This window comes from Brassica napus, unplaced genomic scaffold (genome assembly GCF_020379485.1).
Source record: "Brassica napus cultivar Da-Ae unplaced genomic scaffold, Da-Ae ScsIHWf_2572;HRSCAF=3319, whole genome shotgun sequence".
In the NCBI taxonomy this organism is placed as follows: Eukaryota; Viridiplantae; Streptophyta; class Magnoliopsida; order Brassicales; family Brassicaceae; genus Brassica; species Brassica napus.
In genome coordinates, this window is record NW_026015882.1 from 70,135 (window position 1) to 85,298 (window position 15,164).

Here is a 15,164-nt window from a genome sequence, read left to right on the forward strand (position 1 = left end):
AAAAATTTTGGTTTAAATACTTGTAACAAACTCGGTTTCTAATTCCTCCTTTTTATTTTCTAGATGGCAATTCCACTGAGTGTAACTTTACATCACGGTGCATGGCGTTGTGCCGACGATGGACATTGGACTTTCCATAGGAACCCAAGTGATCTCGGCTATACGGTTATGGTCAAACCAACTGAGACGGTGGAAGATTTGGAGACCATTATCCGTGAACGCTATAAATTGAAGCCTGAGACACCCATGGTACTGGCCTATCACCTACCTGAATGGATGCTTGAACCTGAGGGAACTCGTACACCGCCTATTACATTGACAACTACCCCACAAGTTGAAACGATGATGCAAATCCGTTCTTGGTGGTCTGAACTAAAGCTATGTGTTTCTTCGGGTGCTGAAAATGTGGCTCATTACCAGTTTCTTAGTCAAACTACTTTCACTATAAGTGGTGCAACTTTTGTATTCAAAGGTTAGATATATAGTACTTATATATTGATACTTTCTATTAGCCAATATTAAAAAAGTACATTTATTAAAAAAATTGTTTTCCTAGGTTATAACGAGAAAGAGCTTCTTGCAAGCAATGAGGTCCTTGAGGAATGTTTTAAAGAGGAAGAGATGGTTCCAATCTACAGGGTTCATTTAGAAATTGAGAAGGCAAAATCCGAAGAAAGAGGTGCGCAAGGTTTGCCCTCCATGGCTACAGAAGCTGAAGGTTAAAAACATTTTATATGTTAATATTAATTTGTAAGTTTGGTTTTTTAATAACTGGCTAACACTATATTTGGTTAGGTTCGGGATCTTCTCCCTCTGGGTCACAAGGGTAGAAGTTGAGGTGGTGAATGTGTCTGAAACACTTTCGGAAGAATAAGCATGCTACTATGGTTTGCGAATGAAGTTGTATTTCCTTTCATCTTGTTATCTGAATAAATGTTGGTTGTTGTTCTTAAGTTTCTAAATTTCGTGGTTTCTTTATTGGTGTGTTTAAAATTTCTAATGTAATGTATGCTGGAAATATTTATGTAACATATTTGAAAATCGTGTTTACTAATTGTCAGTTTGGAATGTAATATATTTTATGAAACCAGAATATGAACTGCAACTCTATAGTATACGACTAATATAGGACCGTCCTAAAATATAGAATATCGTTTAATATGCATCAGTTTTGAACGACACTATTATTTGGTCACCTATGAAATTACTGGTGCATGTCTATAGTATAGGACTCATTATGGTAATATCATGTTGTTGTATTAGTTTAATTGGAAACCGGAAAACATACCATTCTTATTAAGGTGTAGAACTCTTTTAAACAATTACCAATTATTCACACCAATATGAATATTTGGGTCGATAGATTGGGAAGTTACTTGTTACGATGAATACTACACATTTGTGCTATGCTATAATATATAGTTAGTCTCACATATCATATAATATTACAAAGCTCGCTATAAAACTTAGGCTTTCGTACTAAATTCCCATATACTGGATATGATTCACTATATGTCATTGTCTATTAGCTATAATAGCCGATGGTTTTCTTATCTATGTTTTCATCTTATCAACTTGAACGAAACAAAGGGTAAGTCAGTTACTATACATAGAAGTCTTTAACGACTTATATATTTCAAACTTAGACATTGGCTTTTATTTATTTCATAATCTCGGGAACAAGTACAAACCTGCCTCTAACCGATCATGGATACAAATATTTTACAAAAGCATGTTTAACGTTTTTTAGTATTTCACAATCTTTTATTCTTATCAAACACCTTCATCATCCGAGATAAGCCAACTTTAACTTCATGCACATTCTTTTTATATTGCCACTTTGCATGTGGCTTTGTTATGACCCACACCTTTACAACGGCTACACACATGTCTCTTCCTTGGAGTCTTCATCTACGGAAAACAAATTGTGTAAGACTTTCATTTTATTTGAATAGTTGAAGGTAAGCTGCTTACCCTTATTTCTCCAGTAGACAATATCCGGCTTTTCCGAGGTCTCCCTGGTGGACGACGACTTGTGGGTGGGCATATTTGGATGGACTCACTTTCACCTTATGTCCCTTCGATACTTGGATTGACCTCGCTGCTTATAGGCAATATATTCCCGGCATATGCAGCAACTAGAGTGTCCATTGTGTAAAAATTGGAAACCAGCGATTTAATACTTGATTTCTCTTTGATTGCCGCCGCAATGGCATGGGGGCAAGGAATGAGGAGCGTCTGAAATGAGAAACAGCTGCAAGATTTGGTGTGTAGGTTAACATGGTAAGATATTCTGTCTTTGTCTTTTACATCGAACTCACCAGTGTTAATCTGGCAAACAAGCATCCCACCGCTGATTTCAAAATTTTCTTCAACAATACTGGTCACACGTGGAGTTAACATACGATTCGGATGTTGTGTTACATCACGTCTTTCTGCGTACCATTTCATCAGTTTAGAACGGATGTACTCGACCAAATGTAGTATCGGATACTCTCTTGCATTTCGAAGAACAGAATTCCATGTCTCTGCTACATTGCTTGTCATGAGGTTGTACCGATTTCCGGAGCAATGAGCACGGGCCCAGTGCTCTAAACCGATATCTAATAGGTATTCAGCACATGAAGGATTGATGTTCTTAATTTCATTGAAGGTTGTGTAAAATTCGCTGAGTTGAAAGGCCCTGGCTGCCTTGCCCACCAAGTAACCGAGATGTTTGTTTTTGAAATAAGTTTGGATGTTGCGTTTCAGATGTAAAATACAAGCGCAATGCTTTGCTGCTGGATACACCTTCAACCATATACAATACAAATTCATATTATTATTTGTTACCAATAAATATGTTTTAAAAAAACAGCTTTTTCTATGTAAGGAAGTTAATGTCGTGACATATTTATATATAAATTATAAAGTATACCTTTGAAATTGCTTTGTATATGGATGAGTGTCTGTCTGAAATGAATACAACATTGTCCTCGTTTGTAATGAATTGCAAAAGCATCTTTAGGAACCACTCCCATGCATTGTCATTTTCACCGTCAACAATTCCCACCGCAATAGGGAAAACCTGGTAATTTCCATCCTGAGCTGAAGCGGTTAGTAAGCAACCAGCATATTTCCCTCTCAAATGAGCTCCGTCAATTATGATAACATTACGCATATGGCTGAATCCATCAATACTGGCACCAAGAGCTAAAAACATGTATTTGAACCTATGACCGACTCCAGCATCGTATATTGTATGGATTTCGGCTAAAGTCCCTGGATTTGCTCTTACTAGTCGCTGAAGATAATCCGGAAGCAATTTGTAGGATGTTGCACATGAGCCTTTCGCATAGTCGAGGGCAACCTCACGAGACCTCCATGCCTTCCAATATGAAATCCTAATATCGTGATCTCCTAGCATTAGTTGGATAATCTCATTAGGCCGTGGTCCACTACCTTGGCCAGCAAATCTTGTCTTTATTATCTCTCCAATGACGGTATGGGTAGCGTGATCTTCATATCCTGCGGTACGGTTTTTTATTATTCAGTTATTGTACTCTTTCAGGATACCATATGTAAGAAAAATTGAAAAAAAATTTGTTCTTAGAAAGACATATTTAATATTTTATTTCTATATTGTCTTTACTCGAAAGTTATATATTTGTTACGCACTTGGCCTGATTCGGTTAGTATGGTTTACTGAATTTTTTGTTGTATACTTGCACGTTCGTCGACGGAACATGTATGGTCCAAATTTAGTTTTCGAACTTCATATTTTTCAACATTCTTCAGTTTTACTGCATAAACCCTCCAATTGCATGTTAAACTTATGCACTGAAGAACCATCCCATCTGGTGATGAACGTGAGTTTTTAAACCGGAATTTACATCTCAATGCGTAAGATGCCATTTGTTGTTTGAAATCAGCTCTATTTCTGAAAATATTTCTCACATATAATTCCTCAGAATTATTTGTTTCGTTTCCTACAATATTCGGATTTCCCGCCTTTGTTAGTTACTAATTGAGAAATATAAAATAGGATAACATATTTTACGTTCATATTTTCACATTACAAACTTCCACAAACATATAAGTTCTGCATCAGTGGTGTTCAAACAAGCCAAAATACGATATTCTTGAGCCAACTATTTCACAACAAAAGAGGCAACTTATTTATTCTAATAGATTTAAACATGCAGTTCTTAAAAGAAGGGACGAAACACACCGCTGCCCTCATCCGGATCAGAGCACGAGCCATTCAAAGATTCGACGGGAACATCTCCATTGCTTGGTACTTTATTTCCAAGAGTAAGGGTTAGATCAAGGGTAGGTTCTGCCTTGTTGGAGTTGTCCTCTGGAGTTGGGCCAATAGGAAATTCTGAAGATCCTGCTTGGTTTATGTTACCCACTACTGTAGAGATATCACCTACACAATCGACAAAAATAGAAAACTTAAGTTCAATATTACTATGATTCTCAAAAATTCCCTATGTTTTTTCTTTTACTCTACCTTCCATAACACTCGGTCCATTGTTTGATAGTTCCATAGCAATTGTTGCGATAACTTCAGATGGAGGGGCAGAAGTGATGATGTTGTTTTCGTTCAAACCGTCTGAAGAAGCGGTGGTCGAGCCATCATCATCGTCGATGATGATTATTATTGCTGGTTGGGGGGCTGCGATTCTTCGATTTGGAGCAAGAGGCAAACCAATCACACCTTCAGTTGGGTGGGTTGAATGTGCATAGTAGACTTCATAGTCATTTTCATGACCGGCTATTCCATCCCAGTATTCCTCTTCCTCCGTCATGTCTCTCCAAACATTTAGCGGCTCCACTTGTAGAGGGGTTGAATGATTCAGAAGAGATGCTGGTTGGCCAATTGGGATTTCATATTGCAACTCCTCAATATTCATCGGTTCACCGTAGAGCACTAGGAATAAATTATAAACATTAGTATTTGTTATACAGATTAAATATAATAAAATAGATTTTGGTTTATAAACCGGATGTTCTTGTATCCATTTCCACTATTACGTTTATCAGTCACAAGTGAAACCATTGATATATAAATCAATATATTACTTTAATATCACTTTTCTAACCTTCTATATATTTATGAGTGAAGAAACAAATACTATTACTAGTCATTACGGTTTAATTAGTACTACTATTAGTTAAGAAAATTAAGTCTCCTATACCTTTTTCATTTTCAGCGTAGTAGAACTCTTCCTCCGGTGAAATGGTACCGGCTTCTGCCATAGCTACAACATCGTCGACGGTTAACCGTGGAAACCCTGTTGCCTCTTCTGCTTGGACGTTGTCATTAGGCAGACCATATACCATTTCTATCTCAAGAGCAACACGAAATTCAATGAGGAGTTGTGGCTCATTGAACATTATTTTCAATATGTGTTTGCTACATACGATCGGATGGCCTCCAACCAAATCTATTAAAAATTAAATATAAAATCAGTTAACCCTTTTGATCTGATTTTTAATAATTATTATGGACTAACCAAGAATGGCTTGACGATGTTGGGCTTCTGATACGCCCTCTTCGAGGTAAGTTGTATCACCTATAGTGAAAGGCGATCGACGCAAGAACTCGTACCTTGCAACTAGTTCAGGTGCACTAGTTACGTAGAGCACCGCCTCAGACATGTAGTCTCTTACACTTGTCAGAATCTCAACATCCTTGTCACAGGATAAGGTGATCGGCAGCGTTTTTGGACCATCAGGGACAATCATCCAGTCAGGGAGTTGATAAGTCAAGGCAACGGGAGTTAGTATCCCGAGATTTAACCTTATACGAATCAACTCGACCAGACCATCAAAGGTTTCGTTGTTGTTGATTATGATGGCTTCACCGTGATAAGAAGAAGTTACCTCAAACGACCAATCTCCATTTGAATTTTTAGTCCAAAGCCCTAAAGAGAGCTTCACCAATCTTTCCATCTATACAAAATCGTTTAAAAATTTCCAGTCAATGTCAAATACTTGTGTATGGAAATCTAAAATAATCTAAAGCAGCAAATACTTTATCTTTATCAGTAAAAGATAAACCCTAAAAAAGTTATAAATTTAGCTACCTTATTTTAAGCCAATCTTCGGGATGGCACAAAGAAAACTGGATTTGGTGATGATTCTTTATATCGCCATATTGATCTGGGAGCATGTATTTATAGCAATTATTGGAGGAGAAGGTGAAGTTACTTGCACAATATCCAGCTAATACGCAAGTGTAGTCTGCACCGGCTACCTAGTGATAGGCATCATGATTATATTATAGGTTACGAAAATATCTCTGACAACTGCAATATTATATTAATATACAGCATTCTCGAATTGTTCCTTGCAACAATTGCATTGTTAAATTGGTTTACATGTTTCGGTTTGTATAATTTAAATGACAAACATGTAAAAACCGATATGGTCAGACAATTTATCTCATTAATAGTAAGCAATATTAATCGGTATGGTAAATGTTCCACTATCATATTGTCACGGTTCAAAACGTTTTACGCACAAGGTATTACTTTTTGGACTTTATTTTTAATTCATCACCTACACACTTTTGAAATTGATATTTTATTGTCCTTTTCGATTAATTGAACCGATCTTATGATTCTTAAACCTTGCTAGTTCGTATGAATTCAACACGTTGGTAACCATGTTTCCCAGTTAACCAGAACTGTAATCTCCCATTACAAAAATTTTTGTTATTATTCTACCCACATTACGTTTCATTGCCCATACTACGTACTTTTGATGTCCATTGTTTTTTTCCTCTTTAAGCCTTCCTACGAAAATGTTTTTCATTTTTGATACGAAGATCCTTTTTGGGAATAAGCCAAACATTTTCTTTTATTGTACAGATACTATCCGTGACAAAAAGAATAAATAATTGAATGTTGTTTTTTACATATATTTGTCTTCATTTCCACATAAATCAAGCTTCGAAACCTCCGATGCGCGGGAGTATAAGTGAGACAAACTGTCTTTTCTTCTGACAACAACTGACAATCATATCTAACATAGATATTCCCTACCTACGATACCGATATAGCCTACATATATATCATCACGTTTTTCGCGGGACTTGAATGTAAATTCACATGCTTCTTCCTATTCGACTTCCTAAAAAAAGTTGTTTCTGCATGCTTTACTAATAATCTTCTGTTTCGTGTTTTTGTGGCCAATTTGGCCTAAATTTAATTCATAAAAATATTATTATAACGTATATATATAATTATTTACATATATGTATATATATATGCATATAACAGATTGAATTAGATGTTTGTTTCTAAAAATATTGGTATTTATGATTTGCTTCTTTTTTGGATATTGTATTTTAGTATTTGATTTGTTTCGTAAAGTTATGGATATCCAGATTTTTTTGGTTCAATAAAAACGGATAACGAATCGAATCAAAATTTATGAATATTTTGCTCAACTTTATCCGTAAACAATAAAAATAATATATATAGTTTACCTTTTTATTCATTATATATCTTTATTCGAACCGAAAAATTCAATGTTTTATTGAAACTATATATGTGAGTTTTATATCAAAAAAAAATATAATGTGAACACATTTATGAATATAGTGTGAACACGTTAGTAGCAGTAATGCAAAAAATCATCCGCGAACAATTTGTAGAATCACCAAAAAAATTCATACACAACACGATCGTTCATATATATATATATATATTTTTTTTTTTTCTTTTGAAAAAATGGTTAGGAAAGATTCGGTGAAATTTGTAGGGTAAAGTAAGGATTTTATTGTTTCAACTTTCAAGACACATTGAGAAATTGTCATAGATTTAGCAGATAGTCTTGGGGTATCTCATGATCAGAGAGTGATGGAAATTGTAGTTATGAAAAATTATGAGTTAGGTCGGCAGTCCTCCATATTTGTTCATGTGGATGATTTTTGCATTTTTGCTTTCAAAAAATATTATTATTTTTTTCAAAAAAAAAAAAAATTGTTAGTGTTAAGTACTACACTGAAAAGATATTTACCATTATCCATTTGATCTTTTTCCTAAACTTCAAAATATTTTTTTCTGAAATGTTGAAAAATTATTTATATCATGGGAAAAGGTTAAAAATCTTCAATTATAAAATTTCTGACCAAAAATTCAGGTTTTTTACTAGTAGTTTTTTTTTCTTCCAAACATGATTGATGAGACTCTAGTAATTTATTTATATCATGGCTGACCAACCCATATTTAGTGTCCATGCTGTAAATGAAAATTTTGAAAGGCCTTCACTTCCCATCTGAGGCCTCAAAGAAGAGGTTCCTCCTGCCGGCAGAGAATCATAATAAACTCTTGCATAGCCAAACGATTCTAAGTGCCTCAATTGATTACAATGAAAGCAGGAACCGGCATGATAAGCTCCTTTGTTCCAGATAGTTACTGGATGTGTTTGTAGAGAGAGACTCTTTCTTATATTCTTAAAAATGTTTCTGATAAATATTTTTGTCAAACTATTATAAGTATTTATTTAAATAAAATTGTTTACCTATTAAAAATAGAAGAATGGACTTGGGACGGTCGCAAAAGTTTTCCTGTGTAAGCCGGGCCCTGGACAAATCACTAACGCTTCCCTTTTTATATAAACTAGAGCCCGTGTCCGCGCTTCGCGCGGATTACATATTTAATTAAAGAACAGTTTAATTAAAATTGGGAGTTTTGATGTTTCTGAAAGTGTAAGTTAAGTTTTGTTTCTTTTATAATGCGAAGTCGTTGGAAGCGATGATCATTTTTTTTATAAACTAAAGTAAGTTTGAATAATAAATTATGTTGATGAATTTAATATTCGTAAGAGAAAATAATATTTGAGTGTGCCTATTTAATTGACGTAGAAAGCTGTAACGTAAATTTTAAAAAAGTTGACTGGTGTCGTTTGCTATGAGGTTTAGGATAGCAATTTATTCCTCTTTTGGAAGCGTTGTATGATATCAATATCGTTGTCAAAGTAGAAGCGCGATCCAGGTGTGGTTATGAGTGATAGTTTCCTTGAAAAAGTGAAATATTTGTAAGCATTTAGTTTGACATAAACTTTATGTTTAGTTTATTACCTTCATGTAACCGTAGAATGATACTTGTGATGATTACGATTTGGTTTTTTCTGGTAGATATGGGATTTAACTCCCTGAAATTAGACGTCTCCTTGTCCCATAAAGTTAAACGTACCAGTTTGGATCTACAAATAATTATTGTATTATATTTCAAATTTTTATATTTTCTATATATCTAGGGTATTAGGATCATTTTGGGCATTTTTCTACATGTCATCTCTACAATTAAAAAAATAAACATGAGACGGATAATTTTATTTAATGTTGGTAATATCTTATGCATCATCTATAAAATAAATATATATTCATATATAACATTCCAGATTTAGTAATATTATTATTTTTATATAATTATACAATTTGTATTACTAAAGCTTTTTAAAATATGCAAATTTTAAACATCTAAATATCTAATCATATGATATTTAGTTTCTTATATATCTACAAAATTTTAAAAATATTGTTTAGGCCAAATGTTTGATAATTATACAATTTTATATCATTTTTATTAGTTTTATACAATTTGATATAATATATATCAAATCTATATTAAATTTTATTAAGATAATAATAAAATCTATAACATTTAATAAAAATTATTTTTAAATATAAGTTAGAACAACACTAAGAACCTCAATTGAAATAGCATAATAGTAGGATGCGTGAGAAGCTTGGTGATTCAACACGCCTCCGGTCACTGTGACGAAAGACTAAACAAAAGCATGTAATTTCATAAAATAGAATGAGTTTTTTAGTTTCTTGGTATCATATACCGTAAATGGATATTGGGCTGACTTCAGTATTAACTGGGATTCAAATAAATTGTTTGGGCTTCATAATTGACATGGATATCAGTCCAGTCTGAGATGAACTGGTAGATTGATTGGCCAGGAATTTTTTGCCTATGTGGCACATCTTAGAAGTCTCTAAAATAGCTCTTTTTATAACGTAGGATGAAAACCTTGGTTCGGAAACAAAGCTTATTACTGTTGATAAAGGTTTACAAACCGAAACAAACGATAAAACACAAAGTACAAAACCAAAAGTTTAGGACATGATGCAAACCAGAAACGTTAAACGAAATGAGAAGTTTTAGAACGGAAAAATAAAAACAGAATATCCAGTGAGAAACACAGCCTCTGCAAGATAAATCAAGCACCACCACGCAAAGACTTTGTCCATCACCACCAGCAAGCCAGAAATGATAAATACTCTTCTTCACCTTCCTTCTAGCCTCACCCCACCATTGCCTGGCTCAATAAAACAACATATCACATTGTATTAGAGAGCAATGAAGAAGGAAACATACTATCGTACATACATGTATATATAGACTATTTACAGACAAAGAGAGCTTACATGGAAGAAGGCTTTCGGTGAAGGGGAACATAGCAGGACTCGTAAATTGAGTAGGAGGCCCGCCCCTTTCTTCCCACTTTCTAGTATTCACATGATAAGTCCACCATTGCCACTCAGTCACACACAGGATCTCCTTCTCTGATGACGTCAGGAATAATACAGTTTCAGAAAAGTTCATGAATGGCAAATAATCTTCGATTACAAGTACCCAACTAGCTTCTTTCCACTCCCATATGTCAAAGTAATCCACATGTAGAACTACAAGTGACAGAGATCCTCCCAGGTTTATCAGATACGTCGTAACTGTTATCCTGTCTTCGTAACGCAGGTCTGGTGAATAGTAAGGCAGCTCCATAACTCCGAATCTCTCTTCCATATCCACGTAGAGGATTATACCAGGATCTTCCAAAGAAACAAGCCAGTAGATTTTTCCTCCTACAAAGACATGACTGGATCTGTGTGGGATAAGAAAAACATACATTGGAAGATGAGGCACAGCGCCGATGATCCTCCACGTGCTAGAAGAATACACCTCACACTCTATGTGCAAACCTGCTCCATTCTCACCATCAGAGACTATGCGGAAAATTTTGTACTCGCTCATGTCAGGACCATATGCAACTCCGATGCTTGGTTCAGTCCAAAACGATGGTCTGCCCTGAGGAAGAAGCAGAGTCTGTTCAGTAGAAGGATTGCAGATCCATATCTGGAAATCTTCTTCATTTTCATCAGAGAGTTGGTTGATGCAGCATACTAATCCATTGAACGATGCTATCATGAGCATGTGGTGCTCAGCGTTTCTTCCCGGAGGATCAACTGTAGCGTGGTGTCGAAAGTTGAACTCCCCTGGCTTCAACAAATACAGCTCCATAGCGTTGTTTACTCTAGGACAAGCTATGTATGAGGGCTTCTTTCTCGATTGAGCGAGATGTATCGTAGCAAAATGTTTGTCCCTAACTGAGTCACGCCAGTATCTGTTAACCGTTTTCACTGAACGGATAGACCTTACTGAGAGTCGAGATAAGATGTCACGAAAGACATCTTGTTTAGATTCTACGTCATCCCATGTCAGTGATGTCACTCGCCTGCGATGCTGAGCTCGCGTCTCGACCATTTTTTTGTTTGTTTCTTGTTGCTAAGGCTCTGCATCGACAAAAAAAAAATTGGTTAGCCCATAAAAAAGTTTCAGAAACAGATATATTTGCAGCATGTATGTGTATTTATCTGACTGTAAGCAGCACACAACTGCTAACTACTCGAACAAACACATAGTCACCTCTTGGTATCCATCAGATAAAGACCAAAAAGACAGCTAACAAACACCAATCAGAACCAAGCAAAAGGGTTTAGCAGAAGGGAAAATGCATCAAACCCTTCTTTCATATCCATGCATGAGAATTTCTAACAACTGAAAACTAATCCCTAGAGCCTAGAAATATGATCTAAATCAGTGTTCTAAAAAGCGTTCGAGATGGCGTCGCCTAAGCGCTAAGCCTTCATAAACATAGTTACCCCTTGGTATCCATCATATAAAGACCAAAAAGAGCTAACAAACACCAAACACCCATCAGAACCAAGCAAAAGGGCTTAAAAGAGAGGAAAATGCATCAAAGCCTTCTTCCATATCTATGCATAAGGAAAAACTGAAAAAAAAAAAAAAAAGAGCCTAGAAATATGATCTAAACCAGTGTTCTAAAAACCGATCTAGGCGGCGGCGCCTAGGACCTAAGCCTTCTAAAACCAATGGCTATTGTTTTCTAAACCGCATAGAAAATTATAATGTCATGATAATAAATGAGTTATTGTTAGATCGAGAAAGAAGAATCATTATACACCAACGCAAAATCAAGAATTTGTTGCAGAAGCAAAATCCGTCGCCACGGAATCAAAATAATTGTTTCATCGGCGTTTTTTACATATCTTTAAAGAATCAGAACCACATATAAATGATCATACCTAATCCTAACCAAAGGAAACAAATCTAACAAATTATCATGTTGCAAAATTCAGATCTGTTGGGTTTTCTCGAGCCTATATCAGCTGATTAGTACGATATTGTCCACTTTGGGCTTAAGAGGTAAGACCGCATGGTTTTGTTATTGGGCTCTTTCCCAAAAATCTTGTATTAATCAGAGTTGGTGGAGACTTTGTCTAAACTTCTAATAGGAGACTTTGTTTGCACTCACAACAAGATCTTAGATACACATATAAACATATTGAATATCATAATAGAGTTGCTATATACTCGAAAGCCGTCGAAAACTATAGTTAACTTGTTATTTTTTCGGATATTGACTAGAGGGAATGATTGAAAGTCTTCAAAAGTATTAATTCCGTCAACGGCTTTAGTTTAGTTGCTAAATAATTTTGTTTTAAGATTTGACTAGAGGAAAATGATTGCAAGTTTATTTAAGCAAGAATAATTTTATTCTCATGGACATTTTGATATTTCAACTTACTGGAATACAGTGTATAACAGAGTACAATGTAATACATGCATTGCAAGTATAATTTATTTATTTTGATATCTATATATTTATCATGATATTTAAAATAATTAATAAACATTAACCTATTTTACAGATATATATAGACTAATATTTTTAAAATATATATTTAATATATAATTATCATGATATTTAGGAATTAATAAATAGATATTAACAATATTTACCGATAATATCTTCATTACTTTTCTCTCATTTTATAATTTCAGTGACTAATATTATAGCCAATTTATCTGATTTTTACCGAAAATATTGATCAAATACAGATTATGAATAAAATTTATATATAAGTATACTAATATATCAAAATTAATCGGCTTCTTTTGTTTATTCCGTTTGATCCCTTAATATACTGAACCATATTCATATAACGTTGTTTTTTTTAAAATAACATCCTCGGTACTTCCAAATCCAGACTATTTTCTTTATTTCGGTTTGGTTCAGTTTTGAAAGATTCGATTTGACCAGATTGAACACTCTTAAACTATTGGTATTTTGTTAATATTTTATATTTGTGATTTTTATAATCCTTTTAGCACCACATGATTTTTTTTTTCAGTCTCAGTCCCAATATAATATGTGTTAGTTTTAAATACAAAATTTTCTAATTTAGTTATTACTATAAAAAAGATTTTGATACAAAATCTAAATCACATAAATAAAAATATGAAACAAAATAACATAATTAATACATTAATTACCAATATGAATATTGAAGTTTTATAATTTATAATAATTTAAAGTTGTATCTAATTTAGTTATTATTATTTATAAAAATAAATTTTAAAACTAAAAATTATTAGATGTATAGATACATTAATCCGCACAAGATGCGGGACATCAACTAGTAACTACAATATTTCAAAAGCAGCAATGCAAAAAATCATCCGTGAACAATTTGTAGAATCACCAAAAAATTTCATACACAACACACAATCGTTCATAACGACGATTTACCTCAATTTTATCATTGAGATACTGCTGTCAAAATCCATTGCAATTTGTCTTTGCGTATAGAAACAGAGGGTCCTTAGATGGTTAGGAAATATGGCTTTTTTGCAGAATCGACCTACAATTTAAAGTCAACCACAAAACTAACTTCCTTTTGTTGGAAATTAATTTACCCTATTCACCCTACAAGTTCAAATAATTCATGAAAATGCCATTAATTTTTTTTTTTCGAAAATGATATTTCTACTCGCTCACCCTCATCATCTTCAAGTAATTACAAGATTGTCACTGTCATCAATACTCTAACCACCATGAACAACCAATTTGAAGCTCTTAATGCTCCCAAAATCGAGTTACCCTTCTTCTTTTTCCATTCTTATGAACTAAACACAACATATCTTTCACTTTCTCTCCACATTGAGCTTAAAAGACCCAAAATTTTGATTTTACATTTTTTATGGTTCATAAAGTCATAGAAGCTAACAATTCTGGGTGGGTCACTTTCGTTTGAGATTATGTGTGCTTGGAGAAGCCTTATGTATGCTAAGGAAGTTATCTCACCAATTTAAGGTATGAAATCGATTTTTTTTCCAGATCTGTTCGTCAGACGACTTACATGGGAAGTTGTCTGGCAGTAGACGACTTACCTGGAAGTCGTCTGGTCAACGCAGAGATTATTTTTGCAATTGACTTTGAAATCTGTTTTCTGAGACGACTGAAAGTTAAGTCGTCTGATTTTGTTTGGTTACAAAAAAAATCTCCAAAGAACCTAGACAACTTACATTTCAGTGGTCATAGGTTAGTTTTGCATTTGACTGGATTATTTCAGAAGTTTGACTTTCCGGACGACTTACATTTCAGTCGGTTGGTGAAAATTGAAATATCAATACTTTATTAACACTATACGACTTACAATTAAATCGTTATAGGTTAGTTTTGCAATTGAAAAAAAAACTTCAATATTTAATTATACCCAGGCGACTTACAATTCAGTCATCCGCCCGACGACTTACATGTATGTCGTCCATGATTTTATTCCGAGATTCTGGTCAAACCTCGTAAATCTTGGACGACTGAATGTAAGTCGTCTATAGATAAATTAAATATTGAAGTTTTTTTTTCAATTGCAAAAACTAACCTATGACGACTTAATTGTAAGTCGTCTAGTTTTAAAAAAAAATATTGATATTTTAATTTTCACGAGACGACTGAAATGTAAGTCGTCCAGGAAAGTCAAACTTCTGAAAATAATCCAGTCAAATGCAAAACTA

At 34.1% G+C, this 15,164-nt stretch overlaps 3 protein-coding genes across 3 annotated transcripts; all 3 read right to left on the minus strand.

Moving 5' to 3' along the window:
- Positions 1 to 2,070: 2,070 nt before the first annotated feature.
- LOC125601461 lies at positions 2,071 to 3,406 on the minus strand. The gene is made up of 2 exons (XM_048773636.1): positions 2,918 to 3,406; positions 2,071 to 2,790 (listed from the first exon to the last, which is right to left on the minus strand). The coding sequence occupies exons 1-2, from the start codon at positions 3,404 to 3,406 to the stop codon at positions 2,071 to 2,073; spliced, it is 1,209 nt and encodes a 402-aa protein (XP_048629593.1).
- A 304-nt stretch (positions 3,407 to 3,710) lies between these two features.
- LOC125601456 lies at positions 3,711 to 6,406 on the minus strand. Its single transcript, XM_048773628.1, has 5 exons — positions 6,075 to 6,406; positions 5,502 to 5,940; positions 5,184 to 5,432; positions 4,496 to 4,915; positions 3,711 to 4,411 (listed from the first exon to the last, which is right to left on the minus strand). The coding sequence occupies exons 2-5, from the start codon at positions 5,938 to 5,940 to the stop codon at positions 4,188 to 4,190; spliced, it is 1,332 nt and encodes a 443-aa protein (XP_048629585.1). The 5' UTR covers positions 6,075 to 6,406; the 3' UTR covers positions 3,711 to 4,187.
- A 2,609-nt stretch (positions 6,407 to 9,015) lies between these two features.
- On the minus strand, positions 9,016 to 12,891 carry LOC106357485 (F-box protein DOR-like). The gene is made up of 3 exons (XM_048773629.1): positions 12,269 to 12,891; positions 10,436 to 11,578; positions 9,016 to 10,326 (listed from the first exon to the last, which is right to left on the minus strand). The coding sequence occupies exons 2-3, from the start codon at positions 11,547 to 11,549 to the stop codon at positions 10,295 to 10,297; spliced, it is 1,146 nt and encodes a 381-aa protein (XP_048629586.1). The 5' UTR covers positions 11,550 to 11,578; positions 12,269 to 12,891; the 3' UTR covers positions 9,016 to 10,294.
- Positions 12,892 to 15,164: the final 2,273 nt, after the last annotated feature.